This window comes from Mytilus galloprovincialis, chromosome 14 (assembly GCF_965363235.1).
Source record: "Mytilus galloprovincialis chromosome 14, xbMytGall1.hap1.1, whole genome shotgun sequence".
Taxonomy (NCBI): Eukaryota; Metazoa; Mollusca; class Bivalvia; order Mytilida; family Mytilidae; genus Mytilus; species Mytilus galloprovincialis.
The window spans coordinates 54,783,627-54,799,850 of record NC_134851.1 but is presented as its reverse complement, the minus strand read 5'-3'; the positions used below and the strand labels follow the sequence as shown (position 1 = coordinate 54,799,850).

The 16,224-nt window shown below is 32.1% G+C and overlaps 1 protein-coding gene across 1 annotated transcript; it reads right to left on the bottom strand.

Moving 5' to 3' along the window:
* Positions 1 to 1,015: 1,015 nt before the first annotated feature.
* Positions 1,016 to 14,890, bottom strand: LOC143058112 (neurotrypsin-like). Its single transcript, XM_076231575.1, has 4 exons — positions 14,754 to 14,890; positions 12,128 to 12,306; positions 10,173 to 10,293; positions 1,016 to 1,202 (listed from the first exon to the last, which is right to left on the bottom strand). Exons 1-4 carry the CDS (start codon positions 14,888 to 14,890, stop codon positions 1,016 to 1,018), a joined length of 624 nt encoding a protein of 207 aa, XP_076087690.1.
* Between the last annotated feature and the right edge of the window lie 1,334 nt (positions 14,891 to 16,224).

The following is a 16,224-nucleotide window of genomic DNA, read 5'->3' as shown; positions in this document are numbered from 1 at the left end:
TTTCATCATAGCCACTCCTTAAAAATCATATGGTAGCTCCCTTATGTATATCACGTTATATATACTTCGAATTGCATAGGGTAGCAGTGGCGGATCCAGAAATGTTCATTTATGCAATAAAAAATTATTCCAACAAAAAGGAGGTTCTTGTTCCCCTTCAATCCGCTTGTGAGTAGGTCTTAAAAGCTCTATAGACTCAGACTTAAGTGAAATCTTAGGCGTTTTTTTTAGTTTAAGGGATTTTATGCATAACACTTACGTTTTGTGGGCACGATTTTAAACAACTAAAATTTTAGTAAGGCATTATTTAGTTTAAGATTTTTTATGCATATCAGATAGGTTAAAAAACGGAGTTTCCTTTACTTAAGTGTTTACTAAGTAGCGTCATGCATACGGGCCAAGGCAAGTATACATTTATGCAGAATCCAGCAAATAAATAAAAAAAAATCAGGTAAATGATCTAGTCTTGCTGTCAACACGTTGTTTTTTATGTTTATTGTTGAAACTGTTTTAAATAACAATTGTAAATAATTTATTTACCTACAATGTCAGTCTACTTATACATTTATGTTTCAGATATAATTCATATTCTTTTTAGACAATTTCGAAATAATTAAGTAAGTACGTCTAACATGTTATCAGAACGTACAGCATGCCACTTATATTTTGTTTAGTTAATATTATATCTTGAATCTCATTTTGATATTGCTTTTGTCAGTATCACCCAAAAATAAGAGAAAAATTCACAGTGCATGAGATTGAAAACGAAAGTCCTACTACACATATCTATTCAAATGTACTTTTAAACAAATTAAAAGGGATCGGAAAAATTACACAAAATCAGTTTAGAATGTAGTGACGTTGATGAGGCGTGTATTATAACTAATTATAGATTAAATTTCATTTTAAAAAGATTTTTTTTAATTCAGCCGATAATATAAATTGACTTTGAACCATTTGGACCATTTGCCAAGGCAACTTTATCATTTCATAGAAAATGTAGGCACCGAAAGTTCTACTGTGTACCTTCACTATGATTGTTGCATTTAATCTTTACATTCTCGGCGCGAAAACAGTCTTCAACACCCCATCCGGAATGCGTGCAATCGACTAGTTTGTTTTCGTTTCCACTGCAATCTACATTGTTAAGCCACATTATTCCTTTTTTAGATCTCACTTTACTTCCTACGAAGATACCATTGCTAAAATAATAATAAGAAGAAATATGCTATGATATCACTGTGAAAACACAGAATATTGTTAATGTTTGTTTAAGATATATCTAACAAACATTGTTTTGTGTATAATAATTAGATCTAAAATTAAAATTAAAATTTATGACCCGAAAAAAATAATTGATTACTGATCCTGTGTTAATTTACATTCAATGATAATTATTGAACTACTGCAAGTGAGAACTGTCTTTTTAAAGCTTTATATATGATCTGTTATGAGAAGATCCATTATTAGCGTCATTTTGATGAAGAAATTACAGATAAAAAGATATAATCGAAACCAGCTGTTTTGATATTTCTGCGTGATTTTAAAACGTTTTGTTTGCATTGATGGTGTCAAATACTAGCAAAACCCATGACTAAAAAATGTTCAGACTTGTTAGTAGGCACACATTTTTTTTTTCTAAATTGAAAATAAAAATTAGGGTTCTGCATTTTGAAGACTCTATCAAGTGATAGAAATACGTATTCAAATCAGGTTAACCCTCTTGCTGCCATAAGGACATTTATGGCTTCTACACACAAATCTTGTTGATTGTGTAGAAAGTCAAAGGTCCATGGTAATGTCACAGTACTGAGGGGCACTGACAACGTCAAAAGAAGGCACCAAAAGGACGATTTTGGCGGGATTAAAGCAAAATGAATAAAATGCGTGTTTTGTATACTTTAAACAAATGAAACAGGATCATAAACTTGTTAGTTCTATATTTCAATTTATTTAACTTGTTTACTAATTATGTAGTTCGTTTTATTCATGTAAAATGTTGCAAACTTTTGAGAAATTCGTTAAAAAGAAGAAAAAAAACTTTGAATCCGAATAAATCAAATAACAATTTCTATATAAGGGTAACTGTTATAGTATTACTTGATTACGCTTATATTATTATTCGCAATACACGCTTTATTTGAGAGAATTGAAAAATTCCTTTAGGACTCAAATACAACGATTGATTTCTATGCTTAGAATTTTTTGTGAAGGTACATAAATGTTACTAGATATACTTGTATTGCCATACGAAATTTCATTCTAATTAATATCAGTTTTATATCTGCAGATATCTTAATATCTAAAAAAAAAAGAAGGTTTATTTACATTCGAATATGGGGATGTTAAATAAGGACCCAATGATTTCTCTTCCTATCCTACATATCATCTGCCAGTGGCAACCTCAATTTTCAGTCATTCATAACATATATTTAACTTTGTAAGACCCATTGAGCAGCATATTTATTGTACATTGAATTTCAGACGACCTTAATATTGCATGAAATACTTGCCACCGGACGTTTAAAAGAAAACAACTTATCAATCAACAGATTCCGAAACAAATTTCGTGTATGCCAATTAATACAGTGCGTTCTTCATCATAGAAATGAGAATGAATTATAATTGATTCAGGTTCACTTGTAGACCGTAGAAAATGAGTTTAGAGAATGTCTTACCTCGTTTTTCTGGTGTTTTTTTTTTAAAGTCGTATTTTTTTACAATATAAGCAATAAGTTCTCAACAAAATAATAATAATCCTGATTAAAAAGTAAAGGAAATGAATATGGATAAAAACGGTTATACAAATTCTTTCCACGCCTACCGAAACAAAAATGCAAGTCTTGGAATGAAAATTTTAATCTGACACATTTGATTCTTTACTACAAGAAGTAGTTCAAGGAATCGGCTGCTCGGAGTTTTAATTTACTCTTATTTGTAAAAACAATATTTTTCTTCATTGGGTGCCGTTGTATTGTTTATATAATTATTTTAAGATTTTTTACGGTATTTATCAATTACGACAAGGTTTGCTAAGATAATCGAACAACAAGTATATAACAGTTTTCCGTATCCAATGTAGTGCAGAGCTCGCCAAAGTTGGAAATTAGCATCGTGGAGGAAGATTCAATGTTTAAATGGAATTCGGTTCATCTTCCTTGGCACGATCGTAGCCCGGATTTCAACCATATCGAGCATATGTGGGACACTATTGGGCGGAAAGTGAGCGAAAGGACACCCCAGTTCAAACACATCATGAAATAAACAATGCCCTTCATCAGAAATGGTTGCTGCTACCTTAGCAACAAATTAGTCGATTTATGGCAGGAATCAGAAGACGTTTAGATGCGGTTATCCGTTTGAATGGAGGCTGCGCACAAAGTACTAATTCTTTGGCTTATAACGATCAACCATGATATGAACAGTCATCTAAGGATTAATTTTGAAATGTCTGACATTGTAAAGTTCGACTACAGTAAAAGTTGTAAAATGCATTTTTTTGTACAAAAAACACTCCATTTTGGTATTAAAATTGTGGTTATATAAATTATTTGTTTTCAAACATTTTTTGTTCGTTTCAATGCCAATGTTATCATAAACTATGTTTCAGTAATATTATACACATATTTTATTATATTTCATCCAAAAAAAGAGGCTGATTTTTCAAATTTTAAAAAATTAAGGTGTTGCAATACTTTTTTCCATGTGTATATATTTTAGTATTTTAGAGGTGGTTAGAATCAGTTATGCATTTCAATTCACAAAGATGAAACAAAAGCGCTTATAAAGTTAGTAGCAATGAGTATATTATTTTCATTTTTGAGTATATTGTTTCCATTATTTTAAAGACAAGAAAGATACTATATTTCAAGGTTAAAAATTGAAATTTTAAATGATGTAGTATTAAAAACATCGTTTATAACTATCCTATAGCAATGACTTTCATAGAATTACTTTTACATCGCTTTTGATAATCACGGCTACATTGACGCGGGGAAAACATATGAACGGCAGGAAAGCGCTGCTCTACACAAGTGTTGCAACGTCACGGATATGAAACGTCAAGATGCTTTTGGCTCGATAAAGCAAGAGAAAAAAATAGACAGCAAGAGGGATAAATTTAAATTATTATAACTTGCATTATTTGCTCCATGTGTATGATGTATAAGTCAGTATAAAAAATGCCATTACTCTCTATTTGGGATTTTCCATTTCATGAGATATGTTTCTACAATGTCTTACAAATGTAACAGTCATTTTGACATGACGTCATATATCAAATGGCGTCATTGTTTGGCATGTCACGTCACAAACGTCGAGGGGTCGTATTTTTTTGGCATATGAAATGCAACCCTAAAAAACAATTGGCAGCAAGGTGGTTAAGCTTGTTAAAAGGAAGCTGATGACGTCTCCTCGCACATTGTGACGTCGTATGTAACTTTTCTGTAGTCATTGGTACATTTTAAGCCGTAAAACAAGCATTAAGGTGCGAATGAACAGGATGATATAGGCGAAGGGAAGGACAAAGATCTTAATTATCAGATTTGCTATCATCATTATCACTAGTTATCAAACTTTTAACTTAAACGGTTATTTTGATCGAAACAGTTCTTTAATGGTTAATCAATAAATCATTAAACACAGCTGGTATTCTACAAACGCAGAACTTTTGTTTCTGCAATGAAAACGATGAGAGGATTTCCCGGTTGTGCTTGAGTGGAGTAATTGTCACCGCTTCAAAAGGTATGTACATTTCTAAATCGCAAGTTTTTATTTCAACTGATCAAAATATTGAAAATCAGAGAATGCTTTGCTGTTGTTAATATTTTAACGAAGAGACACATGTATGATTTACTGTTGTACAAGGAGTAAAACTTCTACAAAATCAGTTGCCCTACGAGAAATTGCCTAAACATGTGACATTTAAATTTTGAAATGTTTCTATTAACAGAAGACCTACAAGTTCGATTCTTTTTTCGTTAAATGGGTTTGAATGTCGTTTTGGTCGGCATGTACACAGTCCGGTGTTGATAGACGTCTTTATCAATCTAAAATCTACAAACTTTCATTATTTCATGCGTGAAGGGATCGGTTCTAATTGAGGACATCGTTAATTCGTGAGGGGACGTGAAATCATATCTTTTAATCCAAGCTTGGAGTTGTTGAAAGTTGCCTAAATTTGATAGGATTGTTTCTGAAGAAAGACATTTGTGTGCATAAAAAAAAGCTATGAGATAGAATTTTGGAATAAATTGTTGAAAGATTGGTTTTATAATATGTTTTAAGAAAAATAAAATCAAAAACTCGTGTAAACGATTTTGTTTCCCTGTTACAAGTGAAAATTAAAATTTTCCCTATCAGCCCAGTATATATTTAATACAAAAAAACTAGACCAATTATTTGCCAAAACGTGCAAATTTGCAGACAGATTTGCAATTTATTGGTTAAACTGTTTTTTATAGAAAGAAGACTATGTCAAGTAGTTTGGACTTCAATTTCATCAAAAACTACCTCGACCGAAAAATATAACCTGAAGCTGAACAGACGGACACGATAAAACTAAATGAAACAAAAAATAAGTTTCAAACACATGTTGAGTGTCACTGATATATTTCTGAACAGATTTAAAAATAGCAATATTCATATCATATGAAAATAATCTGTTTCCAAAAAGTAATAATTCAATATTCATATCAACATTATCAGCAATGGAGTTACTGGAATCAAGAAGGATCTGTCTTACATCATTGTACTAAGGGCAAATACAAAAGAAATATTTGTTATCCTCAACAGGGTGATTACAGTTTGCACAAACAGTGTTCTCGGATAAGAACTGATTAAACAAAGGAGATTTTAGGTTGCTAGCATTATTTCTGTTGACAATGACTTATATTAAGTTTCCTTATCTCATAGTTGAAAGGTTTATATATATCATCAGTCCTATAAAACTTTTCCAGTCCACTTCTAAATATGCTCAAACTTGGGTATTTTTGTAAACTCAAAGGAAGACTATTCCAAAGCTTATAGTGGAAGGAATGAAACTATTAGAATAAGAGCTAGTTCTAGCAGGAGGCGGTTGAAAGGTATTATTTTCATTCCTCAAAGTATGAGGGGTTTGCCTGGGAAGATATGGCTGGACTAACTCATATAAGTATGCAGTTGTCATCCCATTTAATATTTTATAGAATAGTATAAGCTTATGTTTTTTACGTCTATTCTTCAGAGTTTCTAAAGCAAATTCAATATAAAGTTTTTGTCTGGAGGAATAACGTCGTAAACCTGTAATAATTCTAGCGGCTTCTATCTGAATATTTTCAAGAAGCTCCGACTCGTGCTGGGAGCAATTGCCCCCTACAACATCACCATACTCTAATATAGGTCTAACAAAATAATAATAAATACGTATAAGTGAACTCCTATCTAATAAATGCTTAACTTGACGAAGCACAGATAGACGAGAGCATGCTTTTTTTATATAAATAATATCAATATGTGAGTTACATGAAGCTGATGACTGAAATGTTATCCCAAGATGACATTGAATATCTATTTTCTAAACCTCTTCCACCCTTTATCCTAAAAAAAAACCAGGTGGGTGCTCCCTTTCCCTTCTAGTGAATACAATATTTCTAGTTTTCTTAAAGTTAAATTGAACAGCCCATGATTTTGACCAATTTGAGATAACATCCAAGTCATCAGTCAAAGAAGCAGGTGCTACAGCAGGATCATCAACTACTATAACAAATTAAGAGGTGTCATCTGCAAAAATAAGTCTTATATCATTAGCAATGTCATTTACTATATCATTTATATAAATAAGAAACAGAACGGGGTCCTAAAACTGATCCCTAGGAGACACCTGCATATATACTTCTTAGAGTTGACAAAAAGCCTTCTGAAACTACCTTTTGTTGACGACCTGAAAGATATCTTTCTATCCAAGATAAGAGCTGATCATTTATGCCAGATTTAAATAAAAGTCCTTTATGCCTAACTTTATCGAAAGCTCTAGATACATCACAAAATACAAACCTTACATCCCTCCCACTATCCATATTACTAATGATTTTATGATATATTTCAATTAACTGATTAACAGTAGAGTCATCTGGCTGGAATCCAGATTGAAACTTTGACAAAAGGTTATTACTCCTCATATAATAATACAAGTGTCTAAATAGAACTTTTTCCATAATCTTACAAGCAATACTAGTAACAGATATTGGACGATAGTTTAGAGCTGAATATGGACTACCTTCTCCTTTTAAAAACAGGATTAATATGTGCAATTTTCCAGAACAATGGAACCTGTTTAACTGATAGAGACATATTAAGTTACTTAGTTAATGGTTTAGAAATAGAGCTAGCAACCTCTTTCAAAATTCTAGGACTGATACCGTCAGGTCCAGCTTATTTGTTAACATTCAAAATTTGAAACTGATCTAAAATTTCTTTCTCAGTGACGACAAATTTATTTAAATGACATGACGTAGGCTCATTATTATCATGCATTTCTGGTTCTGTACCAATATTAGCTATATTAGCAAATTGATCTCTGATCTTCTAACTAAACTGATAATTTCATTACGAATTTCTCTAAATTTTTTCCAGTGATCTGGATTGTTTAAAGTTGTTTGGTTAATTCCCTTACGATGTCTTATCTTGTTTCTTATCAAATTGTTCATAAAAGGTTTATCATTTGGTCTTACTGTAATAGTTTTAGTAGGTATATATCTATTTACAGTACTTTCGAATGTTTTGACAAAGTTCACATAAACATCATTTATATTATTTAAATTTAAAACAACATCATCCCAGTCAGTAGCATCAACTGGTTTTTATGACCTTCATAATCTGCACGCTTAAAATCACGAATTTGTCTTTTAAACGAGTGTTGTTTAAAGTTTTAAATGAAATTTCGACTGAAACAGGAGAATGAGAACTATATCGGTGTAAGAACTGTTACTGATTTAATTAAGTTCTTGCGATTAGTCACACATAAATCAATAAAGTTCCAGTTTGGGTTGTAATGTTGGTAGGCTCCCAAACAACATTTTCTAAGTTTAAACGATTAAGTAACTTGTGTTTGACATCATATCGCAATTGAAATCACCACAAAGGAAAATTTGCAAATCACAATCAAATGCTGTATCTACGGACTCACTAAAAAAGTCCCATATATTAGAATTTGAGTTTGTGGGCCGGTATAAAACACCAACTAAATTTTTTTTCATTACTTTAATTCCTCACTTCAACCCAAATTTTTGGTCTTCAATGCTCTTCAACTTTGTACTTGTTTGGCTTGTTATACCTATTTTGATCTGAGCGTCACTGATGAGTTTTATGTAAACTTAACGCGCGTCTGGCGTATTTAATTATAATCCTGGTATTTTTTACACCACGCGGTCGATGCCACTGTTGATGGACGTTTCGTCTCCGAGGGTTTCACCAGCCCAGTAGTCAGCACTTCGGTGTTGACATGAATATCAATTATGTGGTAATTTCTATAAATTTCCTGTTTACTAAACTTTGAATTTTTCGAAAAACTTTGGATTTTCTTATCCCAGGAATTACCTTAGCCGTATTTGGCACAATTTTTTGGAATTTTTGGTCCTCAATGCTTTTCAACTTTGTACTTGTTTGGCTTGTTATATCTATTTTGATCTGAGCGTCACTGATGAGTCTTATATAGACGAAACGCGCGTCTGGCGTATTAAATTATAATCCTGGTACAGTTGATAACTTTTTACACCACGCGGTCGATGCCACTGTTGGTGGACGTTTCGTCCCCGAGGGTATCACCAGCCCATTAGTCAGCACTTCGGTGTTGACATGAATATCAATTGTGTGGTCATTTCTATAAATTTCCTGTTTACTAAACTTTGAATTTTTCGAAAAACTTCGGATTTTCTTATCCCAGGAATAGATTACCTTAGCCGTATTTGGCACAACTTTTTGGAATTTTTGGTCCTCAATGCTCTTCAACTATGTACTTGTTTGGCTTTCTAACTATTTTGATCTGAGCGTCACTGATGAGTCTTATATAGACGAAACGCGCGTCTGGCGTATTAAATTATAATCCTGGTACATTTTTAACTTTTTACATCACTGGGTCGATGCCACTGCTGGTGGACGTTTCGTCCCGAGGGTATCACCAGCCTAGTAGTCAGCACGTCAGTGATGACATGAATATCAATTATGTGGTAATTTTTATAAATTTCCTGTTTACAAAACTTTGAATTTTTCGAAAAGCTAAGGGTTTTCTTATCCCAGGAATAGATTACCTTAGCCGTATTTGGCACAACTTTTTGGAATTTTTGGTCTTCAATGCTCTTCAACTTTGTACTTGTTTGGCTTTATAACTATTTTGATCTGAGCGTCACTGATGAGTCTTATGTAGATGAAACGCACGTCTGGTGTATCAAATTATAATCCTGGTACATTTGATAACTTTTTAAATATAAAAATATGATTTGACGTCCCCTCATGCATGAAATTATGAAAATTTGTAGTTTTTAGATTTTTTAAGACGTCTATCAACACCGGACAGCGTACATGCCGACCAAAACGACATTCAACCATTGACCGAATAATAAACTAAATACGAACTTGTAGTTCTGTTTATAGAACCATTTCAAAATTTAAATGTCACTTTTTTAGGCAATTTCTCGTAGGGCAACTGATTTTGTAGGAGTTTAACTCCATGTACAACAGAAAATCATACATGTATCTCTTCGTTTAAATACTCACCACAGCATAGCATTCTCCGATGTTCAATATTATGTTGAATTAGAAAATTGCAATTTAGAAATGCACATACCTTTTAAAGTGGTGACAATTACTCCACTCAAGCACAACCAGAAAATCCTCTCACTATTTTTATTGCAGAACAAAATGTCTGCGTGTGTAGTGTATCAGCCATGTAAAGAGTTGTTAAGTCTTTCAATTAACTGTCAGATTAATTTACCGCGATAAATTTAGTATCGTGTAGACTATAAAATAGTACTTATCTGTTCAGGCAATATAAAGGCTGTTAGAAATGAGGCTAAACGAAAAAATTTAAAAACAGATTTATAGTAAACATCTAATTTAAAGTGTGACAAACCGAACCGAGCTTGAAGACTTTGTGACAGACAATTAAAAATTTTGACATTATGAAAAAGAATACTTACTTGTAGCCAAGTTGTCTACAAGCCACTTGAGCATCAATATTGTCAAAGCTGTCATCGCAGACGGTGCCCCATGTTCCGTTGTGAATTATGTTAATCATTCCAGAAGTTAATCGAATATGACCTGAAATAATGAACATAAATGAATAAACTCATTGCAAGCAAACGAAATGTAACCACATGATGTATAGAGGATTCACTTATAGAGTCTTTGCATCGAAAATAAGATAGTTAAACTAAAATCAGTGATTTGCATCAAACATATCATGTACTTCTTGTATAATTAATGATTGATTAATACTAACCCCTAACGTAAGGGATTGTGGTTAAATTATATATGAGGAAGAAAAACATAATCTTTCGATTAGTTTAATTATGGCCTTGAGGTCTAATCAATATAAAAACGAGAAACGAGAAAAACTCGAGCCACACTATCAAACGACACTTGCTTGCATGTAGCTTTTGTATTTAATCATATCCAAGCATATGAGAAAGAAAATATAGATTGATTCAAACTTTGTAAGCCTTGTTTTCAGACTGAAGGTATCTGCAAGCCGTTGAAGGACATATTAGACTATTTACAGGATCTGCTTACCCTTCCGGAGCACCTGAGATCTCCCCCAGTTTTTGGTGGGGTTCATGTTGCTTAGTCTTTAGTTTTCTATGTTGTGGCATGTGTACTATTATTTATCTGCTTGTCTTTTTTATTTTTAACCAAAGTGTTGTCAGTTTATTTTCGATTTATGAGTTTGACTGTCCCCCTGGTATCGTTCGCTCCTCTTTAAGATAACCACTGGTTTTTAATTAGGCTCGTATAGATCAGTCTTTAGTTTTCTTTAAGTGTTGTTTAGAATTTGATTATATAATTTGTCTTAACGTCATTTTTGGCAGTTTGAATATTCCTTTAGTATCTAGTAGATCTGCAGCCTCCTTTTTAAACAGTTCTTAATTGTATACATTAATTTACAATATTGTTATCAAAAGTCGTTTTTTTAAACAAACAAATAACTTTGTAGTCGCACGCTTTCTATGAAATTTAATTGCATTATTGGTAATTTCGGATCGTGTAGACAGAATGGGTAATGGTGTATGGTGTAATGTGTACACATTTTTTATAAACATAACAAATAGGAGGACGTTCAGTATTATAACAATAGCCAGGAATTTGTTCTTTAACATATTGATCATTAAAAATACCGACAATAGTATCAAATCAAAACCTGTATTACATAGCAAATAATTTAGAGTAACAATATGCAATTATGATTTAGAAGATTTCATACGTAGAACTGCAATATGGAATTTGGTTGCATTCCACTAAAATGTGGTGTAATTTATTCATAGGTTCAGAACAGAGTTTGGTTAACAGATAATGTCTGCCGTTGTAGTGTAGGTACGAAATTTTCATTGATTGCAGTTTATTTTACGCCCTTGAGAACGTTTTTTACAAACAGTTTTAGTAGTTATCAAATGTACTAGGCTTATAAATTGATATACAATTGAGAATGGAATGCATGACACGCATTTCGTCTTTATGTACTCATCAATGTAGCTCAGAACAAGAAAGTTTGAAAGCCAAACAGGTACAAAGTTGAAGAGCATTGCCGACCCAAAATTCCCCCAAAAATGAGAGAAATACGGCTAAAGTAATTTATGCCTGGATACGAAAATCCTTAGTTTTTCGAATAATTCATAATTTTGCAAAGAGTTAATTTATAAAAATGACCATATAACTGATATCAATGTCAACACCGAAGTGCAAAATACTGGGCTAGTGATATTTAGGGGATGACACGATATCTAAAATGTGAATTATAATCGATTCTTGATATATTTTCAATTTCCATGATATTATCATTTACACCAATAGGGTAGACGAATGTCTGTAATTGTGTAATCCAATTTAATTCAATTAATTCCGGGATCGTAGCATGCATGTATAAAATATAAATGCTAACCATCATCAAGTGAGTCCAGACATTCAATTCCTACGTCTTCGCTGTGCCCACAGTTTTCCTGTCCCCATCCACTATTTTGACAATCAGACAATTCGCGTTCTTTTCCAGTGCAATTCATATCATCAAGCCATATCTTACCAGTGCCGTCATCTACATCGGAGTCCAAGGTAATTCCAGTACTTTAAGAATGAAAATGTCGTAATATTTATTGAAATCAAAACTGATAATTTTACTACACCTAGTACCTTGATTTGGAAAACGCCTCGGGATAAATATGCTTTTTAAAAATTTCGTTTTCCATTTAATCTACCTATTAAAAAAGGCAAAAGTATCATACAACTGGCTTTAAAACGAATAAAACTTAGCTTCGGAAAATGAATGAGTAGGCTGCTTTTTTGAAAATGAAGATTCTTCTTATTTTGTTGTTTACTATTGGTTAAAGTCTTCAAACGTCTTATATTAAGTATCAGTCTTGTCGTTAAAGTTATAACAATATAGGTTAACGCCTTTTTTTCAAAGACATAACGGTGTAAGATATGTTATACATTGTACTTCAACTCCATCGTTATTTAATCGCTATCAATATAACTATTTATATAAATGACAGATCATCGAAATCTCCTTATAACATGACATTTCAGTAATTGGCGTTGATGAGCGTTTTTTTTTTCAAAAAGAAACCTGATATGCATGTAGGACATTTATGGAACAACACTGTCAAGGAGCATATATATGCATTCAAAAAAGCATATTATATGTTTAATAATGTTTCAATAAGACCAGTAGCATCTTTAGTTGTAATAAATTATTAGATATTGGGAAAGATTTTCAATGAACTTACATATACATGCATTTAGTTTCCATGTTGTTTAGGGGCCAGCTGAAGGACGCCTCCGGGTGCTGGAGTTTCTCGCTACATTAAAGACTCAATGGTTACCTTCGTCTGTTGTATGCTCTATGGTCGGATTGGTGTCTCTTTGACACATTCCCCATTTCCATTTTCAATTTAATTGCTTGATGTACGAACTGTTTTAGTCGGTTAGATACGTCTCTTAGTTTTAACCCAGTCTCACATGAGATTTTAACAATATACTGGAATATTTGTTATTGACAAGTCATTTTTATGAGAGAAAATTTATTTATCTCATGAATTTTTATTCATCACATGATTCATCAGATTGCATCCCAAATTTCTGCTGTCATAAACTCACAATAACAGCACAACATTAGAACAAAATGTAACTATTGTTTTTAGCATGTACTGAGGTGAGGTAAGGTAAAAATTAAGAAATTAAGAAATTAAAATTGATACTATAAGCTGGTAAGGCATCAATTAAGGATAAAGATAAGCTAAAAATATTGATAGGTCATGGACCTCCTTTTCGAGATATTTGAGATTTTAAATATGGCGGGAAAAGGCTGACTCGTACTTTTACCTTATATTTGCATTGGTATTATTTGGGTCTCAAAACAAAAGAAAGAAAATCAAGAATCTTTTAAAATTTTGGTAAATGACCTTTCATGAGCTATTAAGTCTTATATGAAAAAATAAATGGGTGTTATGGGGCAAAATATTTTACATTGTATTGTATGGAAAAACACCAAGGAGTCCGAACATTTGGCACAAATTCCAAAACCTCACCTAAGTACATCCTTAACTCAAAAGAACGACATGATACACACTAAACAACTAGCATGCAAACATTAGATATAGAGACATGAAATAAAAATACTCGAATAACCAAAAGCTATTGCAAAGCATATAACTACAATTAAGGAACTCATGATCTTCCAGACACAGAAATCAATTAGCAAACCTCCAACGTATTTAGCCTAAAACGTCATAAACGGTTTGAGGAACGCATGAAAATATGCAATGCAAAAATATAGGTAAACGGTATTGACAGTACTTAAGATACTATGTTCCCATAGCTATATGTGTTTAATTTTTCGAAATCAAATTAATATTAATAAAAAAAGACAATAATTAATAATTTAGATAATGTGTACTGTTAAATTGATTAAATTTAAAAATTAATCTATTCATTCAATCAATTAGTTTACATTTATTGTACCTCATTAAAAGGCAGTTGTTTGCTGTTCGTTGTGAGCCAAGGCTCCGTGTGAAAAGTCGTACTTTGACGTATTGCAGTTTAATTTTACAAATTGTGACTTGGATTGAGAGTTGTCGTCTGACATGCACTCATACCACATCTTTTTATATATGTTTCTTAACTACGTTAAAAATAAGTTTGTGTTTATAAAACTCAACAGGTGCATCTTTTAATCTCGGCTTCTGTATATATTAAAATGAATAGAAAAGGTCTCCCTTATTTTATTCATTTTCCTCCATATATTCATGCGGCCAATATATCTTTCTATGAAAGGAGTAGGGGCATTAAGGCCCGGTTTTAGCCCAAGAAAATAAAATGTTTTGCTTTATTATAGCTCTAAGGCAGAATAACCGACCGTCTCTTCTTAGACATAAAAGGAACAGTCCAAATGTTGAATGAAGTTACAATATGTATCTCTGTCTAGGGATATACGAATGTGAAGGCATTGTGAGAGGCTCATGAATATACGAAAGGAAACCTAAATAACAACATTCTGAAAAAAAGATACTTACTTGTAGCCAAGTTGTCTACAAGCTACACGAGCATCAACATCGTCAAAATAGTCATCGCAAACTGTGCCCCATATTCCATTGTGTAATATCTCGAGTCTTCTAGAAATTAATCGAATAGCACCTGCAATATTTACCATTTATGTATAAACTAATAAAAAATGTAATGATACTTCGTGCAGAAAAACAAGTTGGTATTCAATATTTTAAAAGCTTAATAAATACTGCTGAAAAATTGAAATGAAAAACCTGATTGCATATGTGCTGTAAACACAGCCAATGAAATTTAAAAAGAAAACAATAACAAATTGTTGATATAGAATAGGGTTATAAAACATTTAATAGATTTTCTGTAAAAACAAAACAATTAAGAGCAAGAAAAGGAAAAAGAACCCTTAACTGTAAAAGGAGTAATTTGAAAAGAGTTTTTAATTCATAAGTGTTCACTGCAAGTTTTTTTGAAAAGCATATCATCATTCACCCAAACAAAAACTTATATTTGAATTGGTTTTAGTTAAGACAGGTGTTTGCCTTTTAAATTTTAATTTGATTTCTTTACAATGACGTTATGAAGTGGAACTAATTGTAAATGAATTTAAAGAATACTAACGATAATATATTGCCTCAAATCTACCTGAAACCTTATTTTTATTCAGAACATGGTACTCGAAACAAATAATTGCAAGTTTCAAAATAGTAGACTGACTTTTATTATTTGACTAGCTTACACAATTATTAGACTAGTATATCTGATTAGTTTTTTTACCATTACTGAGTTTTCTTCAAAAGGGTAATAAAAACTTGTTTTGTAGCTGGCTTAACCTTTCACTTTTCTGACAGTAGCAAAAAGTTCAATTTCATTGAAATTAATGTGTAAATAAAACTAAAAGACATAATAGGTAAAAATGTAAAAAAAATAGGAATACAGAAGTCAACACTGTGTTAGTTCAAACATGTTTATTTTTAGTGGATTGGGAAACAAGTTATTGTAACTTATATTAATCCCTTTCCTCTTTGCCAGTAAGTGTGCTGCCTTGTAGCGGCATTAGCCTGTTCTTTTTCGAAATCTACAAGAGTGTCTTTAACTTGCAAGATATATTGCTATCTCTTAACACGGGTCAGTCATTAATCGTCCCCTTCAGACGGACTATTATAATTTCCTCAAGAACATTCTCGCAACTGTTGTCAAAGGAGAGCCGAAAATTCAGTCCCTGAAATTGTCTCCCTGGAACGGGTATCGAACCAGAAATCGTTGTGTCAGTAGTCCGATGCACTTTTTCTCTTGATAACATTTTTTGTAAATATGTACAATGAAAAATTCATCAGACAGTACCCGGTGTAACAAACAGATTCTTAAATAAAGTCAGTTGAAATAACAGAAATTCAATGGAAGTTTAGATATGTTACAAATTAAATAGTTTAGTTTAAAATTAATACAATATTTCTACATGGTTATCTTTTACTTGGATAACAG